This window comes from Pteronotus mesoamericanus, unplaced genomic scaffold (genome assembly GCF_021234165.1).
Source record: "Pteronotus mesoamericanus isolate MK-2021 breed Mesoamerican mustached bat unplaced genomic scaffold, CSHL_Meso_final contig_101, whole genome shotgun sequence".
NCBI classification, from domain to species: Eukaryota; Metazoa; Chordata; class Mammalia; order Chiroptera; family Mormoopidae; genus Pteronotus; species Pteronotus mesoamericanus.
The window spans coordinates 11,042,822-11,068,228 of record NW_026555001.1 but is presented as its reverse complement, the minus strand read 5'-3'; the positions used below and the strand labels follow the sequence as shown (position 1 = coordinate 11,068,228).

Sequence of the window (25,407 nt, the reverse complement as noted above, 5' to 3'; positions counted from 1 at the left end):
AAAAGACAGGATAAGTAAACTAGAAGCTAGATTGGTAGAAATTACCTCCTATCGAGAACAAAGAGAAAAATTATTAAAAATGGACAAAGTCTTGGTGCTTTTTATCAAGAAATTAATATCAAGTAATTTGATATACCTGCAGTTGTAGTCTCAGAGGGCAGGAAGAGAATGTGGCAGAAAATTTTGTTTGAAGAAATAATGGCTGACACCTCCAGGTTAGGTGAAAAACGAACTTAGAGATGAAAGACACTCAGCAAACCTCAAGTAGCATGAATACAAAGACCACACCTCAGCACTTTGTAGTAAAACAGCTAAAAAGCAGAGATAAACAAAAAACCTTGAAAGCAGCCAGACAGAAAAGATACATTCTATACAGTGGAACAATGATGTAAATGATGGGTCATTTCTCATCAGGAGTAAAGGTGCTTATAAAATGGTGGAACATTTTTAAAAAGATTTTATTTATTTATTTTTAGAGAGGAGAAAAGGAGGGAGATAGAGAGGGAGAGAAACAGCAGAGAAAGAAACATCGATTGGTTGCCTCTCACATGCCGCCAACCGGGGACCTGGCCCACAACTCAGGCATGTGCCCTGACCAGGAATCAAACCAGTGACCTTTCAGTTTGCAGGACAGCGCCCAACCCACTGAGCCCCACCAGGCAGGGCATGGAACATTTTTAAAGTGTAAAGAAACTAGTCTGTTTTTGTAAAAGATAGCTAAAGAAATGAGTTATGTATTGTACTTATTAGAATTGTAGGTCCAAAGACAATTTCTTCAAAAATGAAGGTGAAATAAAATATTTTCAGAAAAATGAAAATGGAAGATTTGTACAATAAGACATTCTGAAGGAAGTTCTTCAGGCTTATGGAAAATGACACCAGACGGGAACTCAGCATGATGTAACATGGAGTTTATAACATATGTAGATATATAAAATCCAAAACACTAATTCAAAGGAACATAAACCCCGCTATGTTCATTGCAGTGTTACTTACAGTTGCCAGGAGAGGGAAGCAACCCGAGTGCCCATCAGTAATGAGTGGGTAAAAAAAGCTGTGGTTACACACAAAAAGCTGTGGTACACAATGGAATCCTACTCGGCTGGTAAAAAGGGGGACATTTTAACCTTTTGTGACAGCATAGAGAGACCTGGAGAGCATTATGCTAAGTAAAAGACAAATACCATGTGAGTTCACTTATGTGTGGAATCTTATGAGCAAACTGAACTAAACAAGCAAAATCATGACAGATTCATAGACAGAGAGCAGAATGACAGCTGTAGGGGTAGGGCTGGGTGGGAGAGTGGAGGGATTGAGCACAAAAGAAAAAAGAGAGGGAAAAAACTCACGGACATGGACCACAGTGTGGTGATTGCCGGGAGGGAGGGAGGGGGGGAGGGGGGAGGTGGAAGAGAGTATAAGGGGGATAAATGGGCAGGGAGACCTGACTTGGGGTGGGAAACGTACAATACATCGTCCAGGTGATGTATTATAGAACTATACATCTGAAACCTGTATAATTTTGTTAACCACTGTCACCCCAGGAAATGAAAAGAAAAAAAAAGGTACAGATTTTACAAGTCCTGCAGAGATATCAAGGGTAGTGAGATTTGTAAAAGTTATTCTTGCAAGAAGAACAGGATTGTCATTAATGATAATTTTATGGTGCTTTGTAGTTTTTAGAGTTTTTAAAAATGTTTCCTATTGTCCCTCAGGCATTGAAATAAGCCATATTTTTTCCACCACGTATATTGGCTTTAGAAAACTCCCCACATTTCCGGCAGTGTGGACAGTTCAGGTCCTGTAGGACAGAGGATATTTTGTTTCTGCTGGATCAAGCCCTAGGAGGAGATTGGAACAGATATTTGAAGTTGGTTAAATGCTTTCAATATTTATTACTTAGGTGACCTAGTTTAGTAGCAAGTGCAGTAGGGAAAAAAAAAAAAAAGAGAGACCATTTGTGAAAAACAGAGTTTATTGCATTCGATTGTAAGAATTTGTAAAGATTCTAAGAATTTGTAAAAATTGTAAGAATTTTCGCATCATATTTATTTAGCTTAAATGTGGGTAAATAAAACCCCAAGGGGATTCTCTTCCTACTCTGAACAGATGTCTACATGCATACTACATGTTAAAAGTACTTTCTTATGTGAAATATTTTTTGACGTGATTAGAGAACACTTTTGGAGCTCCTGGTCATGCAACTGAATGTCAGAGCTTGGGGACTTTGGAGGCCATCTCATAGAGCCTGTACTTTGTAAATGAAGGAACTGAGACTTAGAGGACTTGGATGTTAGATCCGTGCCTCGCAGGGACCCAGGGGCGTGGGCAGAAGTGCGATGTGAATTTCCTGAAACCGATTCCATGCGGCTACCCTTCCGCCCCCTTGAACCCTGTGGACGGTGCGTCCTGGAGGAGTGAGCTCTTGCATCATTGTGCCCATCATCTGCATCCCCGACTCTCTCTGGGTGCCTTCCACCGAGCTCACTGTAAGGGAGATGCTGGCTAGAAGAAGGGAAAATTGTAGAACACATTGTCTGACATGTTCCCGCTAGCTTTTCCATTCTTGCAGGTTTGCAGGTTATGGCATGTATAAAAGCATCCAAAATCAAAACCATATATGTCTCTTCCTGCTGCCATTAAGAGTCCATGATGGAGAGCTGACTAAAAACTGCATATAAATACAATGGATACACCAATGAAGAATTTGGAGAATGAGCTAAGTAGGGTGTGAAAGGCTTCCCAGGCAAGCGGGCAGGGGTCACTGCCCGCACCGGCAAGCCGGAGTTAATTCCTTGCCGTGCTTCAGAACAGGGTCATTGGAGAACATCGCGTGCTATGGCTGCCGAGGCCGAAGTCTCATAACGTGGTTCAAGGAGCAGCGGTCAAAATGAGCGTTAGAAAGGCGGACGAAGGATGATTGAAATGAGAAGATGGGGGATACAACCACACACCTGGTCACTACTGTAGCATTGGCGTCTTAAACAGTTGCTGAAAAGCTGACGAAAACATTTGGAAGTGGCCGAGCTGAACAACCTTTCCGCTGCATCATCCAAAACTGCTGAGTGACCAGGTTGGGGGAGGGGACAAAAAAGCTTGGCTTTTTCCTCCCTGTTACACTACAGTGCTGTTTCTCCCTTGTCCCCAAAGGAATCTGGAGTCTTTTTCATGTAGGGTTTTAAAATTGTGGTAAAATTTTGCCATTTTAACCGTACACTGGCATTCGTTACATGTACACTGTGTGCAGACACCACCAGTATCTATTTCTAAAACCTTTTCATCATCTCACACGGAAACTCTGTCCCTATTAAATAACAACTCCCCATTCCTCCCCTCCCCCCATTCTCTGGTAACTTCTATTTTACTTTGCCCCTAAATTTGCATGTTCTTGGTACCTCATGCATGTGGAATCATATAAAATGTGCCCGTTTGTTTTGTGGCTTATTTTACTTTGTAGCATGTTTTCAAGGTTCATTTATGCTGTAGCATGTCCCAGAACTTTATTCCTGTTTTCAGTTGAGTAATGTTCTATTGTTCATATATTTATATTATATATTACATATATAATATATTTATCACATATTATATATCTATATTGTATATCTGTCCAGAAGGTTTCCAGCCATGTAATATGAAAAATAGAGACATTTATTGAAGAAGATATAGAATACAAGAAACATTGTACATAGGATAATGATGCCTCAGTCCCCTTCAAAGTGGGGACCTTGGGACCTCACACCGTTCTCCCAATGCCCTCAGCTGCCCTATTGTACTTTCCTGAATCTCATCGATGGTCTGAAAACTTTTCCTTTTCAAAAGTGATTTTAGTTTTGGGAAAAGCCAGAAGTTGCAGGGCGCCAAATCTGGGCTGTAGTGGGGCTGGGTCACCTGGGTGATTTGATATTTCACTGAAAAACTCTGCGGAAGATGTGATGCATGAGCAGGCACATTGTCATAATGAAGCTGCCAATCACCAGTTGCCCTTAGCTGTGGCCTCTGAATCACCCAGATAGTTTCTGTGGAGGAATGTTCAAGCTTAACGCAAAATTCGATGCAGGTTCGTTGCTCTCCTTGCTCAGTCCTTTTGAATATGACGACCACATAGTACACACACTCACTCAATGGCGTCTACTGCCCCCACCGACTAGTACAGTGAAGTCATCATTGTTCACACATGCACATTCCAGTCCATTTGTCTTGGTTGCCAGTTTATGTTCATGTCACACGAACTCTCTCTCTCTCCCCCCCCCCACACACACACACAAATGTATATAAAACCCTTTTTTTTTACCCATTTATCTGTTGAAGGAAAGAACTTAGATTTTTTCTACTTTTTGGCTGTTAGGAATGATGCTGCAGTAAGCGTTGGTGTCCAAGTATCTGTTTGAGTCCCTGCTTTCAGTTCTTTTGGGTATATGCTGGGACGTAGAATTGCTGGGTCATACAGTACTTCTGTTTTGAGGAACTGCTGAACTCCAGTCTCTAGTGTTGTGGTGTGTGGGATTCCTTGACTCCATTGTATCGTCACAGAGGGTCTTCCCCTGTGGGTGGACCAGTAAGAACAGCTGCCCCTCGGGCTGCTCAATGCAACTGTAAATTTGGAGCCCATGGTTTACTAATAATTCCAGACTTTTGTTAAAAAGTGAAGCTTTGAAACAAGTTTTGTGTTACTCTTAACTCTCCATGTGGGCAGTCTCTGACTCTGCACTGCACTTTAGCAGATGGGGGCGGGGGGGGGGTGCGGAATTCTGTTCCTGTGTCGCCCCGACTGCTGGAGGAGTGAGCGTCTGACAGCCTGTGTGAGCATTAGGTAGCATGTTAAAAATACTTTCACACATTTTTAAAGAAAAATCGCATTTTTAGTTCTTCACATTAACTTTGTGAGGTAGATATCATCCCTCTTAGGTTGCAATGAGGAAGTTGAGCCAATCCTTTTCTTCCTTCCCATAGCGGTAGTGCTAGGATTTGGTTCTGAGAATTGGATTCAAAAGCCTTGCAACTGGCACTTTCCCAATAGGGTAGAAGCTATAATTATTACTTAGATTTTGGAATTTTCCTGGATTGTATTTAGATTTTTTTTTTCCTGGCCCCTCTTAGTTTCGATAAATAGGACATGGCTGCAATTCCTTTTAAATTTGTGTTCAGGGACACTGTCGCAAGGAACAAAACGTAGCTGCTCATTTGTGAGAAAGCTAAGGACTTTCTTATTAACATTATTTCCTTCCATGGTTACTTGCTAAATAACTTACTCACATCAAAGTTTTGATGATTTTAGTCCTCTGCCCTTCTCAGAGCTTTTGAATGGTTATCTCATCCTCGGCAGGTAGGGTGTCTGCCCCATGAGCACGTAGCTTTGATAATTGAAAGCAGAAATAATGAGAAGATGCGCATGACTGGAATTTGTTTTTTCTTTCATGTTTTTTGTCCTCTCTCTTGCTATTTGTTTTCCTTTTAGTGAATAAGGAATAATATTTTTTATGTAATGTTTACTGCTTTTCAAAGTACTGGTAAATAAATACATGACCTCATTTGATACACATTCAAAAATTACAAAAGATAACCTCATATATTTGTATGATGTAAACTCTTACACAGTAAACATATTAAAAAAAGAGAAAATAGGATAAAGAAATCCCAAAGTGTTCCTCTCCCAGCTTTCACAATTATTAACTTAGAACCCACTGTGTTCATTTATTCTCCAACCTACTTCCCTCCCCCGCTAATTATTTTGAAGTCAACCTCTAAATATCTCATCATGTATCTATAACAGATAGGAGTTCTTAACAACTATCCCCAAGACCATTATGTCATTAAAAATCCAGGTATTTAAATTCGTCTAATTGTTGCACAAGTTTTTAACAGCTTATTTGTTCAAATCAGGTTTTAAAAAAATGTTCATCCTTTGCAACAGGTTCATGCCTCTTAAACTTCTTTTAATCTGTGGGTTTTTCTACCAACTGTAGAGTTTGTTGACTGCAACCTTGTGATAGTGCCATGTATTCTGTCCCCCACCATTTCCTGTAAATAACATATAGATCTACAGGCTTGGTCAGATTCAGATTTGATTATTGATTGGGCTACTTCACAAGTGGCGACGTGCTCTTCCGTGGATTAATGCGGTTTGCTTGATTAGTTTCTTGGCCCTATACTCAATGTCTCTGGTGATAAGAATGTCTTCCTTCCTTTTGGTACAGTAATGGCACTTTTCACAGGTGAGTTTTATGACATGTTTCAGAGAAGAGTGAAGGGTCAGAGTGACCGCTCTGCTTTTCATTTCTTAAAATTCCTTCAGCTCAAGGTATGTAATATACCAGGGTGCCACAGTTTGGGGTACAATGTCCTGAATCCCAACATTAGAAGCAAAATTAGATTTGATTATTGATTGGGCTACTTCACAAGTGGCGGCGTGCTCTTCCGTCAGGGACACACCTTGTTGTCTTGTGATATTAGCAGCCATTGATGATCACTGCCTGCATTTCATTACTGGTTGCAGATGATGGTGTTTTGATTCTATCACTCCTTTTCTCCCTCCACTGGAAAAATTTCTTAAACAGAAACTTTCTTTCCTCAGTTATTTGGCTGAGGTGCAGTTGGTATAGGGTAAATCACAGGGCATATTAGGCTTCTTAAGAAAAACAGAACCAACAGAATGTGTGCATGTGCGCATGCGTGCATGTGTGCATGTGTGCGTGCGTGTGTGTGTAGAAAGATTTATTGTGAAGAATTGGCTCATGTGATTATGGGGGCTAACGAGTCCAGGTTTGAAGAATGGGCCAGCAGGCAGAGACCTGCAGCACCAGTGGTGCAGGTAAAGTTCAAAGTCTGCTGCAGGATTCTCCCTTAGTCTGGGAAGCTGGTCTTTTTGCTCTATTGAGACCTTCAGCTCACTAGATGAGGCCCACCCACATTATGGACGGAAATCTACTTACTCAGTGGCCACCGATTTACATGTTGGTTTCATCCAAAAACACCCTCCAAACTGATACATAAAATTACCAGTCATGAGGAAGTATATAATATGCTTAATTTTTTCCTTTCATTGACCAGTTTTCAAATAGAGTTGATTATCTAACATCCTCCAAAAGGGACCTATGACTTTTTATTCATGAATAGATGCATTGAAACGTATTTAAAATATTTTAGTCCATCATAGTTCTTTTAATCATGCTAAAAATTATCGTATATTTGGTTCATGGGTCTTCCTCAAATCGGCCCATTAGACATTTGGACCTTCTCCCAAGTGTTATAATTATTTTATTGACCTTTCCAGGAGGAGGCCGTGCACTCTGCTTCTTAGTCTTCTCTTCGTTACAGCTCTTCTACTGTACCCCGCTCCTAGGAATGGGGGATTACAGGAGGTGGAGGAGTCCTTGGCTGTTTTCATAGCAATCTTCTCCGGAAAAATCTCTCCTAACCAGGGTCATTCTGAGACATGGGAGGTCAACGTGTGACACCTTGGGTTAGACACTTCTCTAGAGGAGAGATTGGGGGCTGAGAGGGAAGAGCGGACATGGAAGATTGTTGGGGTAGCGCCCAGCCCTTCTCTGTTATTGCCGACCGTTCATACCTGACCCTGAACGGGTATTGACCTTCTTGGCGTAGCCAGAGCCAGAGATTGATTGGACTCACCTTCCTCAGAAAGGAGTATTGTCTTTACAGCACCTCATCCAATGCTAAGCAGTTTATTGGAGTGTTCTCCCTAACGTTGTGCCATATTGTTCCTGCGAGGAGCTCTAGGAAAGATGCTTAAAAAAGTTTTTTTTTCCCATCTCATTACATTTTCAGTTATAAACTAGCTTTCCTTGTAGATTGCCAGCCAGGCAACGTGAGTATAGGGCCACCAACCAGGGCACAGATGATCATTTGAATTTTACAGACAGAAACTGGCCCCAGAAGACTGGAGGTGACTTTTCTGTGGCCTCTTGCTGAAGCACTGGCTTTTCTTAGCTCTGGTTATAAACCCAAGTGCACTAATCACAGGGGAAAGGGTTTGACTGTGTCAGAATGACCTTCTGTGGGAAATGTTTTTATGGCCTGCTGGAGGTTCCCTTCTGTGAGGCCAAAGCCCTTTTCTTAAAGGGAAAGGGACTCATGTGTTGCCAGATCCTTCCACCCGCTCCACAGGTCAAATAATGGATTTGGTAGAAACACGGAACAGTTTAGTCCATTCTTGTACCAAAAATTGCCATTCTGAAGGCGGCAGCGTAAGCAATGTGTGACTCATCCCTTCTTTTAAGGAAAGAGGGTGTTATACTGCTTACAAAGATGCGGCGGTCTCCGCAGGTGCCAGTGTTCAGGTGGCCAACTGTGCCCCTCACCTCTGGCCTGCGTTCCTTGTTTGTTCTTTTGCGCGTGTCACCGGTGTGCCACTTACCTGTGTGTCGCCCTGTGCAGCCACACTTCTGTCACAACTGAAACAGCCTTGTTGATGGTACCGAGGACTTTTTCTAATTTTTTATTTCTCTGGTTTGGTTTTTCTTCTGTAGTAGTTTACAGGTGGTCCTCTCTCCTTAACTCCTAGAAGCTTTCCTCCATTTATCATTTCTGGACCTAGGTCATTCTTGTTTCCCTCCCCTTCCGATCTCCCCACCCCTATTTTCTCTTTATGTCCCCACCGTTAAATAAATATCCTCCAAAACTGTGTGGTTCCATATTTCTTCTGAAAGAGTTTTGTCTTTGGAGAAGTCGGTCCTGCTTAGAACATCACTTTTCCTAAACTTGGAGGGTTTTCCTAACTGCGCCCCGAAGGTGGACCCCATATTTCTGTCTCTAAGAGTATCAGATAACATAATGATCTTTGTCACAGACTGGCTCTTTCTCCTGACTGCCATAACTCCGCATACTTCTTTGCTCTTACTATTCTCCTTGGCCTTGAACCAAAATATCCTTCTAGTCAAACAGGCTTGAAACCTTCGCATCCCTTGACCCCTTTTTCTTTGTCCCTGGCCCTCTCTCATTTAACTTCAGATCCGAGTAGCCCTTCCGGTAATCACCTCCTTCCAGCCGTTTCTTGGCGTATTCCTTTTAGATGTGATCTGAAACTTCTTGCTGTAGGAGATGGGCTTTAGCTAATTCCTTTACCTCTTGCTCCTCACCCTTCTCAAAGTCTTTATTTCACATTCATAGTTTCTGTCTGTGCGAACCTCAACGGCACATTTAAACCTACTTCTCTCAGCTTCATCTGTCACGGTCACGAATGTTATCTGGTGACTCTCTGTTTTATAAAATGAGGGCAGTGGTCCTCTCAGTGTTCCCTTTACTTCTTCTCTTCCTCTTGCAGAATTTTCCATCCTCCTTTGACTAATCCTGTGCGTTTACATCACCAAAGTTGGTAACATGGGTTGTTTCTGACACAGCATTCGCAGTGTTGTGTCTGGGGATACCCCACTCAGGCAAGGCCAAACATGAGGTGCCTGGGTTTCTCCCTCTGTGTGGGTCCATTGCCGACATCTCTGTGCTTCTTGAAGGAGGGTGTTCCTACCGTCAAATTTGAATGGATTCTTCTTGTTTCCACTCCACTACTTGCATTCCTCACCATCTAGTCAAATGTCTGCACAATTTCAATTATGTTTTCCATTCTTATGACTCCTTTCTGCCTTGCGATCCTTCTCTTGGGGCTCCCTGTCTTCCTTGCTGCTTGGCAAGCATCCTTTTAGGGAATGTGGGAAACCAGACTTTATGCTGGGGGAACCCAAAATGCCAGAATGAGGGGTCTTACTCTGGAGAAGTAAGTTTTGCGGTTTAAACCACATAGTAAATTCTTTTAGAGAATATGCATTTTTTTTTCTCCTCTGAGGGAAGTAGAAGCTTGACTTCTGGATACTCTGTTTGCTAGAGTGGGGACTACCGTTGCCTCCATAAACAAACATAACCTCTTTTTATTGCACTTAATGGTGCTTCACAGAATCTGTGTTTTCAGCAACATGGAGGCAAGGCGTTCATCAGCAAAAGTTATGACTCACTGAAGGCTCAGTTGATGGTTAGCATTTTTTGGCAATAATGTATTTTTAATTAAGATGTGTACACTGTTTTTTTTAGGCATAATGCTGTTTCACACTTCCTAGCCCACAGTATAGTGTAAACATAAGTTTTATGTACGCTGGGAAACCAAAAAATGTGAGTGACTCGCTTTATTGTGACACTTGTCTTTTGTGGTAGTCTGGAACCGAACCTGCAATATCTCAGAAAACACCAATGGTCGGCCCCAGTTCTTACCACCCTTTGCTTTCTTTGGTCTCAGCATCCAGAACAACTCTGTGGCCCCTTGACAGGATGGCTTCCTCTGTGCCTGTGCCCTCTAAGAGTGATTCTCGACCAAGGCCCTTAAGCTATTGGTTGCAACTAACCAGGGAGTCATGAGATCATGAAATCAGTGCAGTGGCTCAAGACTGTCGTTTAAACAGTAGATGAGAGGAGAACATTCCAGAGTGTCCTGCACATAATAAGTGTAAATACTGTTTTGTAAAACTTGTTTTAGTTATATCAAAACACAGACATATGTAGGTGGGTGCTGAATCTCTATGTAAAATGTGCTTCATTCTGTAGATTGAAGTAGAACGAGGTAGAAAAATATTTTTCTTAGTCCATGGCTTCCTCCCTGCTGCTACAGAAGTCAACATTTCTCAGTCCATTTTGAACCCCTTACAGATTTGTTGAAATCTCTCTCGCGTGTTTGTTAGTGGGTAATATGAACCATATTTAGCATCCTGTGTGGCACAGGTATTGACTGATCAGAAGGGATGCTGAACAGAGACCCAGAGATCTCCAGATCTGCAAAATGTCAACTGCTTATTTACGGATTGAGGGGATGTCTTGGGGTGCCTGGTGGAGGGGTTAGGGAGGGGCATGGGTCGCTAGCTGTTTATCAGAGTATTTCAGTATTTTAATGACTGGTGTGGCTGTACTGTTGAATAATTACCAAATGTCAACCCTGACTCAATATATATATTTTTTATTCCTTTCTTAAAATTTTAAGGGTGTCTTTGGAGGAAGGGGAGATATATAGGGGCCCAAAAAACCATTTGAATCAGAGGTCCTACCCCCTTCATTTTTCTAATTTTCTCTCCAATGTTTTAGTCTACCCTTTAAAAAAATTAGTTATGACAAATCTGATGTTCACTAATGACAGGTAAGCTTCCCCGCCCCCCCCGCCGAGAGGATGGGAAAGAGGAGAAAGTCCCAGCTGAAATGAAGGGAGAGAGATTTTTCCTGAAATACTTGGGTAAAAGAAAAGGAAAAGAGAAAGAGTGAAAGGGATATGTATTTGTAAGGCCGAGGTTGTGCAAAGTGTAAATAACTGTGAATGATGAGATGAGAGGAAAAGGTAGAGACCAACTATGAAAGGAGGAAGTGAGGGAGAGAGAGCAGTAGTAGGACGGTGATTATACTTAATACATGCATTTGTGGAATGAGTGATTGCACAGTTTCCTCTACTTGCCCTCTACCAGCCCACTGTGCATGGCTTGCCCCTTTCTCTACGGGGCTGTCGGGCAGAGTGGGCTATAGTCCGTCTCGTGTATCTTTGTGAGCCTGTGTGTTTACAACCTTGCATGCGAGATGGAGGAAGGGGAAGCACAGTTCTGTGCAGCTCCATGTTTATGTGCTGTAACTTGTGGTTTACTGTAGCAAGATTAAGCACCATTATATTGGTGATTTTTTATTGCTCATTTCCTTAAGGTAGTGATGGATGAGGGTTGTTCCTCAAGTTCTAGCCCTGGTATACCTTGGTCTTGTTTGTTTATTACCTTTCTATTATATTTAGGGAAAAGGAACTCATATGTACACCATCTTTCAGCTCATTTCTTGCTGCCTCTCACTTCCCTGACTCAGAGGGGAGAGAAGTGGAGACCTCAGCTAGAAAGCAGACACACAGCCTCACCTGCGCGACAGCGGCTGGAGCAACATGCGGTTGTAGCTGCCCCAAGGCCGCCTGGAATGCTGGGCTGTCCTCTTCTGAGCAGGAGTGAGCCTGCATTTCCCTCACCAGGTGCCAGCAGCACAGTGTCAGGGTGACAGCACAGCTGGAGAGTGAGTTGCCCCTGAGATGAGAAGGAGGGCTTCCTCCTGTCCCAAGGTTAACAGAGCAGACTTGTGGTTCTTATCAAGCCCACCAGATATGTCTGGCTGGTTTACTTTCTACTCCATCCCAACCAAACATCCTTCAAGTTCAAAACAACACTTACATCATTGAAACAAAAGTGTTTGCAATGTGAAACCTTAGGCTTTTAGTGATTTAAATCATTAATCTAGTGACAAGGGAAGTGGGGTGCTCTTCCATGGCATTGTGAATGGGAAAATCCAAGCCGAAGATGGATTTTCCTGGGCTTTCCTGAGACTACAAGATTTAATCTAAGATAGCGATGGAGTAGATGGATGTTACACTCACCTCCTGCCAGGACCAAACTGGAATTACAACTAAAATATAGAGAAGTCAACCTGAATAGCCAACTGAAGACTAGCTGAAGAGAAGTCTTATAGCCAAGGATTTAGAGCAGAAGCCATACTGATACTGGTAGGAAGGGAGAATGTGCGGAAAGGGCTGGCCTTGCTTCTGGGGGGATATCTCAGCTGTACGGAGTTCCCCTTCAGAAGCGTGGGGTCCCAACCACAAGCTGAGCTCCCCAGCCCAGAGCACCAGAGTCAGGAATAGGCACCCACTTAACAACCAGCTGTGAAAATTAGTGGGCATTCTGTCCACTAGACAGAGAAGAGAGTCTGTTAGAGACACACGGGAGCCCTCTTAATAGGCCAACACATAAAATCTCATTTGCAGCCACTTAGGCTGGGTTCTGGCAAAGGAAAGGCAGAATGGATTAGAGTCGTGTGAAGAGAGACAGAGGTTTGTGGCTCTGGAAAAAGAGCCCTCATGATACCATGCCAGAGACACCATCTTTCTTGGGTGTAGCACTCCCCTTCATATGTTATTAGCCAGAGGGAAAGAAATAGCTCCTCCCTCCGGACTCTCTGATGCCCCCCCCTGCATTGCTCCTGGCCTGCTGAGGAGTCCTCTGCCTGGGTTGTGGTGCACAGGTCTTGGCAGACTCAGGGAATGTCAGTGACTTTATGTGGCTTTAGGGCAGAGGCCATTCCTCCCCCCACCCCTACTCTCCAGTGAACCAGACCTCTGCTTCATGGGAGATCCACTAGCCCCACTTTCCAGGCTTCCAGTGGCACTACCCTGTCAACTCCTGGTGGCTCTGCCCTACCAAGGTCTGGGCAGGATCTGGGACAAACTGAGTTCTGTGGCTCTTGGGCAGGGACCACTCCTCCCACCTTCCCCCGAGTCTGACTGGCACCTCCCTTTATGAGAGATCCAGTTGCTCCATCCTTCCAGTTCCTGGAAGCCCTGCCCTGGTGAGATCTGGCTCCTGGCAGGACCTGGGACAGACTGAGTTGTGCAGTTCTAGGACAGGGACCATTTTCCCCTTGCATATTTAAGTAGCGTAGGGCCCTCCCTTCATACAACCAAATCTTGGTCTGTTTGGGGCCTGATAAATTCTGCTGGTCTCACCTGATGACTCTGTGAGATCCCGCCCGACTGTAAAGGTGCACAAACACCCAGCGGGTGGCAGCTAGACTTAATATACCCTGGGACATTTGCTGAGTGGCCTCAGACCCAGCACTAGCACCAAGGTGGAACCTGTATCAATCTGGCGAACACTCTCGCCCCTACCTGGTGACTCACTCAGAACCTACGTCATGCCACTCAAGTACTACCAGAGGCTCTTTCAGTGACAGAACCTGACAGGCAGAACCAGGCAGAGGCAGATCTTGGGATTTTTGATGACCTGCCCCAGGGCCCGGTGCTGGTCAGACTGGCCTTGGGGCACAGCACAGTCCTTCCTGTGCACGCACAGGCCCAGCAGAGGCAGCCACAAGCTGTCAGTTGCTTTGTAGCTCCAAACATGTTGCCTAGGGCCAGTCACAGGCAACGTTTGCATCAGAGTCTCTCCCAAGAGGCTTCAGTGGCCCACTAGGCCCAGTGGCCAACTTCAGACAACGTCAGAGCCAAATTCAGTTAGCTTCACAAGTGGCATATTCATAGGGAGATCTCAGCAGGCACTAGGTCCTGCTGAGGAAAATTCTGCTTCATGTGGTCAGCACCTGCATAGCAGCTGATAGTCATAGCATATCTACTAATACATAGGAAAAAACACAGAGAGGCAGCCAAAACGGTGGGGGCGTGGTTGCTGTAGGGGAGACAAATAAACATGCCTCAAATGAAAGAAGAGGAGAAATCTCTAGAAAAAAGGGCTAAATGAAATAGAGGCAAGCGATTTACCAGAAATAGAGTTAAAAAATGGTTATAAGGATGCTCAAGGAACTTAGTGAGAACTCAACAAAGAGATAGAAAGCATAAAAGAGGACATAGACACTGTGAAAGAGAAGCATTCAGAAATGAAGAATACAATATCTGAAATGAAGAATATACCAGAGGAATAAACAGTAGGTTGAATGAAGCAGAGGATCAAATCAGCAATTTGGAATACAAGGTAGCAGAAATAACCCAATCAGAATAGCAAAAAGAAAAAAGAATTTTAAAAAATGAGGATAGTTTAAGGGTCCTTTGGGACGCTTAACAACATTAGAAAAATCTCTGCATCATAGGGGTACCAGAACGAGAAGGCAGAGAGCAAGAGATCGAGAATCTATTTGAAAAAATAATGACTGGAAACTTTTTTAACCTGGTGAAGGAAAAGACACACAAGTCCAGGAAGTGCAGAGAGCTCCAAACAAGATGAACCCAAAGAGGCCCACACCAAGACACATCATAAATAAAGTGGCAAAGGTTAGAGACAAAGAGAAAATCTTAAAAGCAGCAAGAGAAAGACAGTTAATTGTCTACAAGAGAACTCCTGTAAGACTGTTGATTAATTTCTCAAGAGAAACATTTCAGGCCAGAAGAGATTGGCATGAAATATTCAAAGTGATGAAAAGCAGGGACCTACAATCCAGACTATACCCAGCAAGGCTATTATTTAATATTGAAGGCGAAATAGCTTTCCAGACAAGAAAAAGCTAAAGGAGTTTGTTACCATCAAACCAGTGTTACAAGAAATGTCAAAGGGCCTTCATGAAGGAGGAGAAGAAGAAGAAGGAAATGACCAGAGGAACATGGTTAAAAGAATAAAATGGCAATAAATACACATGTATCAATAATCACTTTCAATGGAAATCACTTAAATGCTACAACCAAAAGAGAGGGTAGCTGCATACATAGGGTAGATGAATGGAGAAGAAAACAAGACCTACATACATGCTGTCTATAGGAGACCCACCTCAGAACGAAAGATACATACAAACTAAAAGGAAAGAAATGGAAAAAGATATTTCATGCAAATGGAAAGGAAAAAAAAACTGGGGTAGCAATACTTATATCTGATAAAATAGACTTTAAAACAGAGGCTATAGTAAGAGGCAAAGAAGGACGATACATAATGTTAAAGGGAGCAATCCAACAAGAGGATATAACCCTTGTAAATATTTATGAACCCAACACAGAAGCACCTAAATAGCTAAAATAAATCTTGATGGACGCAAAAGGAGAGATTTAAAGTAATGCAAGTTAAAGTAGGGGACTTTTAACACCCCACTGACTTAAGTGTATAGATTTCCTAGATAGAAAGTCAACAAGAAACAGTGGCCTTAACTGACACACTTGATCAGGTGGATTTAATTGATATCTTCAGAGCATTTCATCCCAAAGAAGCAGATTATACATTCTTTGCAAGTGCACACAAAACCATTTTCTAGGGTAGATCACATGTTAGGACACAAAATAAGTCCCAATAAATTTAAGAAGATTGAAGTTTTATCAAACATCTTCTTTGACCATAATGCTATGAAACTAGAAATCAATCACAAGAAAAAAATTGAAAAATACAAAGACATGGAGGCTAAATAACATGCTTCTGAATAGTGAATGGATTAACAGGAAGATCAAGGAAGAAATCAAAAGATAACTTGAGACAAATGAAAATGGGAGCACCACAAACCAATATCTGTGGGACACAGGGAAAGCAGTCCTAAGAGGGGAATTCATAGCATTATAGTCCTATTTCAAGAAAAAGAAAAGCTCAAATAAACACTCTAACTTCACATTTAAAGGAACTTAAAAAAAGAGCAATGATCAAAGCTCAAAGTGAGTAGAAGAAAGGAAATAATAAAGATCAGAGCAGAAATAAATGAAATTGAGTTTAAAAAAACAATACAAAAGATCAATGAAACCAAGAGCTAGTTCTTTGAAAAAATAAACAGGATGGACAAACCTTTAATCAGAGTCTTCATGACAAAAAGAGAAAGGACCCAAATAAATAAAATCAGAAATGAAAGAGAAGTAACAACTGATGCCAAATACAAAGGATTGTAAGAAAATATTATGAACAACTATATGCCAACAAATTGGACAACCTGGATGAAATAGATAAATCCCTATAAACATACAGTTTTCCAAAACTGAATCAGATCAGAGAATTTGAATAGACAGGTTACAACTGTTAAAACTGAAGCAGTAATCAAAAAGCTTCCAACAAAGAAGTCCTGGGCTGGATGGCTTCACAGGTAAATTTTACCAAACATTCAAGGAAGAACTAACACTTATCCTTCTCAAACTATTCCAAAAAATTCAAGAGGAAGGAAGACTCCCAAGCTTATTTTATAAGGCCAACATTATCCTAATTCTAAAACCAGATAAAGACACTATGAAGAAAGAAAATTATAGGCCAGTATCCCTGATGAACAGGGATGCTAAAATCTTCAACAAAATATTAACAAACCAGATCCAGCAATGCATTGAAAAGATTCTATACCATGTCAAGTGGGATTTATTAGAGGGATGCAAGGTTGTTACAGTATCAACAGATCAAAACATGTGATACACCACAGAAAGTGAAGGAAAAAACCCCCACATGATCATGTGAGTAGATGTAGAAAAAACATTTGATAGAATCCAGCACTGATTTATGATAACTCTTAGTGAAGTGGGAATAGAAGGAACATACCTTACTGTAATAAAGGCCATATATGACAGGCCCACAGCCAACATCATACTCTGTGGGCAAAAACTATTGTACAAGTGTTTCCCTTACGATCAGGAACAAGACAAGGATGTCTGCTTTCACCACTCTTATTCAATATAGTACTGGAAGTCATAGCCACAGCAGTGAAGCAAAAAGAAGAAATAAAAGGCATCCAAATTGGAAAAGAAGTAAAACTGTCATTATTTGCAGATGATATGATACTGAATGTAGAGAACTCTAAAAAAAGTCCACCAGAAAACAATTAGAACTGATAAATGAATTCAGTAAAGTAGCAAGATACAAAATCAATATTCAGAAATTGGTTGCATTTTTATACACCAGTAATGAACTATCTGAAAGGGGAACTTAAGAAAACAATCCCATTTACAATTGCATAAAAAAATACTTAGGAATAAATTTAACCAAGGAAATATAAGACCTGTACTTGGAAAATTATAAGACACTGAAGAAAGAAGTTGAAGAATATACAAATAAGTAGATGCATATATAGTGTTCACAGATAGGAAAAATTAGCATCATTAAAATGTATATACTACCCAAAGCAATCTATAGATTCAACATAATTCATATCAAGACACCAATGGCATATTTCACAGAAGTAGAACAAATTTTCCAAAAATTTATATAGAACCACAAAAATACTCCAAATCCACAGTAATCTTGAGAGAAAAGAAAGTTGGAGGAATCATGCGTCCCGATATCAAACTATAGTATAAGGCAATCGTAACCAAAACAGCATGTTACTAGCATAAAAATAAACATAGAGATCAATGGAACAGAATGCAGAGCCCAGAATTAAATTCACACTTTTATGGTCAATTAAGATTTGACAGAAGAGGCGAAAACATACAGTGGGGTACATGCTAAAAAAACAAATGAAACTAGACCACCTTCTTAAACCATACCCAAGAATAAACTGAAAATGGATTAAAAACTTAAATGTTAGACATGAAATTATAAAACTCCCAGAAGAAAACATAAGCAGTAAAATCTTGGGCATTTCTCATAGCATTATTTTTTCTGATATGTCTCCTTGGGCAAGGGAAATAACAAACAGACAAATGGGACTACATCAAACTAAAAAATTTTTACACAGTAAAGGAAACCATCAACAAATAAAAAGACAACTCACTGAATGGGAGAACATATTCACCAATGATATATCTGATGAGGCGTTAATATCCAAAATTTATAGAGAATTTAAACTTATCACCAAAAAAATAAAAATAATCCAATTAAAAATGAGCAAAGGGAAAAAATGGGCAAAGGACCTGAATAGACACTTCTCCAAAGAGGACAAACACATGGCTAATAGACATATGGAAAGATGCTCACTGTCACTAATCATCAGAGAAATGCAAATTAAAACTACAATGATATACCATCTCATACCCGTCAGGATGACTATCATCAATACATCAACACACAACAAATGCTGGCAAGGATGTGAAGAAAGGGGAACCCTATTGCGCTATTGATGGGAATGCAGACTGGTGCAGCCGCTGTGGAAACAGTATGGAATTCAAAACATTAAAAATGGAACTGCTTTTTAAGCCACTGATTCCACTCCTGGGAATATATCTGAAGAAACCTAAAACACATTCAAAAGAATATATGTAGCCCTATGTTCATTGCAGTGTTATTTACAATAGCCAAGATCCGGGACCAGTCCAAGTGTCCATCAGTAGATGAGTGGATAAAAAAGTTGTGTTACGCTTACATAATGGAATTCTTACTCAGCTGTAAAAAAGAAGAAAATCTTACCTTTTGCGACAGCATGGATGGACCTGGAGAGTATTATGCTAAGTGAACTTAGCGAGTCAGAGAAAGATAAGTACCGTAGGATTTCACTTATATGTGGAACCTAATGAACAAGACAAACAAAATAGAAACAGATGCATAAGTAGAGCACAGACTGACAGCTCTTAGAAGGGAGGGGTATTACGGGGTTGGGAGTAAAAGGTAAAGGGGTTAAGCAAAGAGAAAAACTCATAGACACAGACAACAGTGTGGAGGTTATCAGAGGGAAAGGAGGGTGGGGGCTGGTAGCAGAGGGTGAAGGGGGGATAAAAGGTCACGGAAGGAGACTTGTTGGGGGCTGGTGGACACCGAAAGCAATATACAGAGGATGTATGTAGGACTGTACACCTGAAACCTACATCATTTTATTAACCAATGTTACCCCAATAAATTCAATACAAGTTTAAAGGAATAAAAATATAAGTAAAATCCATCAGTAAAAACAAAGAAAAAAGAAAATTCCTTTCTTGTAATGGGGATTTAATTTTAAACATTGGCTTAAAAAATGTAAAATTCTGTGACCTAGTTTATTGTACTATAGATGTACATATATTACTAACCAAATAACATTCTCCAAGATTCAAAAAAGACATTTGAAAATCATCTCATATTATGTAGTCACAGGAAAGGCATAGTACTGTCTCTTAATACCGACCAGATCATAAAGGTGACATTCTGAAAGCAATTTGAATGACTATAGGTGTTTAAGTAGCATTTATTATTTCTTATTTATGAAAATGCTCCTAAAGTATGTTTATGAACTGAATAGACTGCCAAGGACGTAATTTTATGCTCAAAGTCCCTCTAGAAAATGTTGAAGAATAAAGAATTCTCTCCTCAAAAATACAAAGTGATAGATCTAGATCACTGACTGGTTAAGAGGGAAGCCCCCTTAATCCCAGCCACTTCTTTTCCTCCCTTTCTCATGGACACCTTGTCTCCCTGAACAGCTCAGTCATCAGCCCCGACTGAAATAACTTGAATAGACTGAGTTAATTCAGGACTCTGTTGCTGCTTTTGATGAGACGCTGTGTGGTGTGTCTGGTGGATTGACAATTTACGTTTCATACTCACCTGTTATGGTGTCATTTTTTCCTCTTGTTCAGCATCTCTCATTTGGGGCAGTCTGTGGGGTTTTGTGGCATTTTATCAGTGTGAGTATAGCTCAGTGAACCATTTTCCTAAGTTAAAGTATCATGGTTTGGAAAAATTTTGTTCGGTTTAGAGGATTTTAATGTGCCACAGTCAATAAAATTTAAGATTACACTGGAGAACAGATTTCCTTCCAGAGGCCCAGTTTGCTGCTGAAATGTTCTGTCCATATAATTTTAGTAGCAATTCAGCCTTTTTCTGGAGTTAGTTGGTGTATCTTCTTTGTATTCTTCATTATTTATTAGCCTTAGCTGATGATTTCAGTTCTGTCTCTTAGGGAACAAAGAAGTCTGGGTGAAGCTTATTATTTTAAAGTATACTTTACATGCAGCAGAAGAGAACCATCACAGAAAAATCAGGGGTCAGGCCAGCAGGGTGAAAACACAGTAATTGTGTTCCAGGGTCCCCCAGAGGCCTTGGCTCATGTTGTTGGAGAAATAATGAGATTCTGATTAGTCATTCTTACTCTTCTTGTTGTTCTTAGAAACTGGTAATTACACAACATATAACCTCAATAGTACAGTTTTAATCATTATGAGATATAGCATAAAATATGGAATGAGTGCCTGTTTTTTCCTGTCATCCTCATAATTTATATTTCAAAAGATCATTCAACATTCTTATCAATTTTGTGTTGTGATTTTTACAAGCATTTTCCTCTTAGCCCTGTGTGGCAGAGATTCTACAATGCAGATTAGGAAAGCAAGGCTCAAGGAGGTTGCCCATCTTTCCTTCTATGTTAGGAATGACCCCCTCTCTGATGTACAGGCTCCAATTGTTCAGTTTTGCTTCACTAAACACTCTTGAAATTTCTTACACAATCCCTTTCTTATATTTTACTTCTCCTTTCTTCTCTTCCCATTTTCAATGCTGCCTACTTATTTATCAGTTTATATAAAGTACATCTTTTAATATATGTACCTGTTCATGTACATGTTGTTTTTGTTTTTTGGTTTTTTTTAATAAATGCCATGTTTTGCACGAAGGCTTATGGTAGCTGCGCTCTGTGTCCCTTGTTTGAATCCACCGGTGTTGGCCTGTTTATCCTTAATCTTCTTGACTGGACAGGCTGAGTCCCTGTTACACTGGAGGCTTCCAAGGGTCCGCCATTAATCCTTTGTTGTAAATGTCCGGCTGCAGTATGGGAAGGAAAAATTGAGCCTGGCATGGAATTTGTGCCTTTCTAAATTTAACCTACTTCTTCTTCTTTCCTTCTTAGTTGACTTTTAAATACCCATTATTTATTCCTTTATCCTCACTTTGTTTCTCCCCAGAGTGACACCCCTTTCCTCACAGAATGTGGTGATTCATCACGGCCAGACCCAGGAATACGTGCTCAAGCCCAAGTACTTTGCAGCCCAGAAGGTGCTCTCGGGGGAGCAGTCCACTGAGGGTTCGTTCCCTTTAAGATACAGTCAGGATCAAGTTGCTGCACCTTTTCAGTGTGAGTATCGTCCCGCCAATCATCTTTCTACGTTTTGGTATCATAGATGGAATACACTATTTTTTTTGGTTTAGATGACTTGAATGTGTCACAGTAGATAAAATTTAAAAACCATGAAAAAAAAACCCAAATTGGTTCTTAAATCAACCAGACGTTAGCAGCATTTCCTTATTCCGAGGGAAGGCAGTTAGTGTCCTTTGATGTTGGAAAAGAATATGAAGTGGCTTGCCTATAATTCTGTTTCTGCAAGATGGTTCCATTTCTGAGACATGCTCATTCTAATTTTGGATGTAGTTGTACGCCTGACATGTTTACATCGATAAAATATTGAGTGAGCCAGCCAGGATTCCTTCCCAGCGAAACGTCTGAAACGGCCTGTGCCACTTCTCTGAACACACCTCCAGGGGGTGTTGGTCTGTTCGGCGGTCCACTTCTTAGTGTATCAAGCAGATGGCGTGGCAGATTTTCCTCTGGATTTGTAAAGAGCCATTGTATCAGTGGCCAGCATGGTTAATATCGCACCGTGTGGGAAGCTCAAGGACAAGCCCTGGCTCCGAGGGTGGGGAATGTGATGATTTGTGGTTTAGGTATTACAGAGTGTCTCCTGGCAGCATCTGGAGAAAGCGTTCTGGAGTGAGGCGCAGACCATTCAAAGGCAGGAGCTAGACACGCACACTCATTGCAGCAGCTTCCTGCTCAGTCTCACGTTGACTGATTGCCGGCACCATAAATTATGGAAGAGAATGCCAGTCGTGAGCTTGAAAAGGACCGGCTTTCACCACCAAGAGTCATGCGTTCGAATAGCTGGGATAGAATTTTTACTACCGTTTGGCACTTCAGAGGTCTCTGTCTGTGTGGATTTGATTCCCTGGGCCCACCCCTACCTCCCAGAACTGGTCACTCTTCTAGAATGATGGCTCCTTCCCTTAGAGTTGGTCACGTGCCACAAAGAGCATCAAATATAAAGTTTGTGCATCCCACTTTGCATCCTGTGAGAATTCTGCTCAGGGACCCGAGGCGGGGTGTTGATGAGGTGTATTGGGATGATGAGGAAAGCAAGGCCTGAGATTTTAGGGAGGGAGAAATGGAGAAATCCTTGCCCTTCAGGCGAGACAACTTCCATGTCACGTGCAAAACAGTAGGTGTGTCCATCTTGTTTTAAAGATCCTTTAAGTGCTTCATAGTCTATTCTGTGTGACTATCCCTGTTCAGTGTGTAGGGTAAATTTTCTAATCTTAACATGGGTGAAGGAGTGAGGGGATTAAGAAGTACAAATAGGTAGTTACAAAATAGTCATGAGGAGGTAGAGTACAGTATAGGCAGTGGAGTCGCCAAAGCACTTACATGCATGACCCATGGACACGAACAATGGTGTGGGGACTGCCTGAGGGAGTAGAGGGTGCTGGGTGGAGGGGGCAAAGGGGGAAAAATTGGGACAACTGTGATAGCATAATCAATAAAATGTAATTAAAAAAATAAAAAAGAGGTACTTCTTATTTCCTTGGGGTTTTATATAGATGATATATTTTTTAGAAGCATTCCCAAATTAGAATATGATGGGAAGAGAATGTTTGAAAGCTTACGATCCTGCTGATGAAGAAGGGAATTTATAACTACCTGAAGGTGTGGGGGAAAGATGGTCTGAGAATCACTGGCATTCAGACTCGAGACTAGACTGTGGTTTTGGTTTCTTACCGATGATCTGTTATTGGAAGGAAAATTCCCACTGTGGATGTATATATTTTAAACTCTCAAACTTTTGTTGAACTGTCTTCTGAAAGATGAAAATACATTTGAGAAGAATGTGTAGGTAAGTTCCTTATCTGTATTGTCCATAAATTTCGTACCCATCCTGTTTCAATGTAGTTTCCCCGTAGTTGGGAGCTGGTAAAGTAATTTAGGCTAACACATGAACACAGGGACGGACTTCTCTGCTCACCAACTGCCCAACCCCCCCCCCCCCCCCAGTGAAAAAAAAGTTGGCGGTCATTCAAAAAAAAAAAAAAAAAAGTCCCAGGAACTAACAAACAGTCATATAGGAGGGCCAGGAAAGGAAATGGGGCTATTTTTTGCTGAGGCCAGACCTCTACTGAGAGCTGGAGGGCTAATGGGAAAGTTTTAAAAAGAGGTAGTTTGGCAGGACTATTAGGATACTAAAATAGCAAAACGGAGTAAGAACAACAATAGAAAGATTAAAACTAGAAAGAAGGTGGGAGTAATAATAAAGATCGAAAAGTAGTATCCCCATGTGGAACTTTCCATTAGACTAAAAGGAGCCCCCAAGGAAACCTTACATGTAACAGAAAAGAAAGGAAGTCTGAGGAAGAACAGAAACTTTGTATCTTCTTTTCCATCTTTATAGAACAGAGCAAATGCAAATAGACAAAACTCCTTTTACTGAAGGACTTGAAATAGGAGTAGATAATTCTGACTCTTTAGAAAAATAGGAGTGTTATGACCCATTGTGCATGATGAATCTTGGGATGAAACTGAGGCACTGGCGTGTGCTAACAGTCCACTGCCATTACTTTGAGAAGCTTTGGGAACTAGAGAAAATATTTCATTTGGCAAAGAAACAAGCATTTTCCCTCTTTAAGTGGGATAAAAAAAAGAACAACTTGGTCTAGAGTAATTACCAGTTGGTAGGTATAATATTACCTTGCAGGCAGCCATAATAATGTATTCCTTGAGCTGTAATCATTGTGTAACTTAATTAGCTTATAATAGGAGGAGGCAGCAATGCTCCAAACCCAAGTGAATAAAGATTTGCTGTTGACACCTGGTAGGCAAAAGGAGAAATGGTCAGAATACTCAGGGAAAGGATGAGGTTGAGGATGATGGGTTCAGTAAACCAGAATGTGTTCAAGTGTTCACTCAAACACTCTGCAGGTAAAGCAAAGTAGAGAGGAAAACACAAACTATCAAGTGGCTAGTGAGATGCTCTCAATTGTGAGGAATAAATGTTAGTGGAATTTCCCCAAGTTGCGGCGACATAACTCGCCATCGCTGTCCATGTGTGACCACTGCGCTTCTTATTTCGGTGCTACGTGTTCACCCGCCTGCCGAGTCACTTCCTGGGTAACTTGGCCTTCTGGGTTGGGTGGTCTCTGATTAATGGCCGTCTCGAGTGATGATAACAGGGCTCTGCTTTATTCATTGGTCTTAACAGATTTTAATTGGCAGGAGTATCCTCTGGAGCAGAGGTCAACAAACTTTTCCCTAAAGGACCTGATAGTAAATATTTCAGGCTTCCTGAGCCAAGACACAAATTGAAGATGCTATTTATAGGTATTTATATAACTATTTAAAATGTAACCATTTAAAAATGTAAAAATAATTCTTAGCTGGCAGGTTTTGAAAAATCAGGCAGCTCGCTGGAATTGGCTCATGGGCTGTAGTTTGCCAGCTGCTGACCTAGAGACTCACAGTCTCTCTGTCTACTAAAAATATCTAGGTTTTGGACCTGATTGATGCCTGGAGCATGACAATTGAAACCCTCACCAAGTGTCCTTCATTGTCACAGCAACCCGCCGCCTCCCTGTGAAAATTCTCAGATATATCTCTACTTAGTTTGAAGGCAGCCAGAAAAACATGAGCTACCAGGAAGCCACTGGTAAGACTTGCCTGGCGTCAGATGAGTCTAATTCCCTTTGATGGTAGAGTGGCAGGCCACGTAGCAATGGGGAAAGTTTAGAGAAAGCCTTTTGATACTGATGGAAGTAACTATTCACTGCATGAACCAGTAACAGCCGTACAGCTAGGCTGAATCCCAGGAAGAAGTCACCTGAGCGCCTCAAAAAAGTTATACAGAGAGTTACTCTATGACCCAGGAATTCCACTCCTAGGTATATCCCCAATAGAACTGGAAATATATGTGTACACAAAACCCTGTGTACAAAGGTTTGTCGCAGTGTTATTTATAATGATCAAAAGGCAAGAACAACCAAACTGTCTGCTAACTGATAGAGGATA

At 41.3% G+C, this 25,407-nt stretch overlaps 1 protein-coding gene across 2 annotated transcripts in view; it reads left to right on the top strand.

Moving 5' to 3' along the window:
• Positions 1-25,407, top strand: part of LTBP1 (latent transforming growth factor beta binding protein 1) — a 367,328-nt gene that overhangs the window by 101,952 nt on the left and 239,969 nt on the right. For both annotated transcript variants that reach the window (XM_054567953.1, XM_054567945.1), the window contains exon 4: positions 21,266-21,435. In XM_054567953.1, the coding sequence (XP_054423928.1) occupies positions 21,266-21,435 (170 nt within the window). The remainder of the gene's footprint in view (positions 1-21,265; positions 21,436-25,407) is intronic.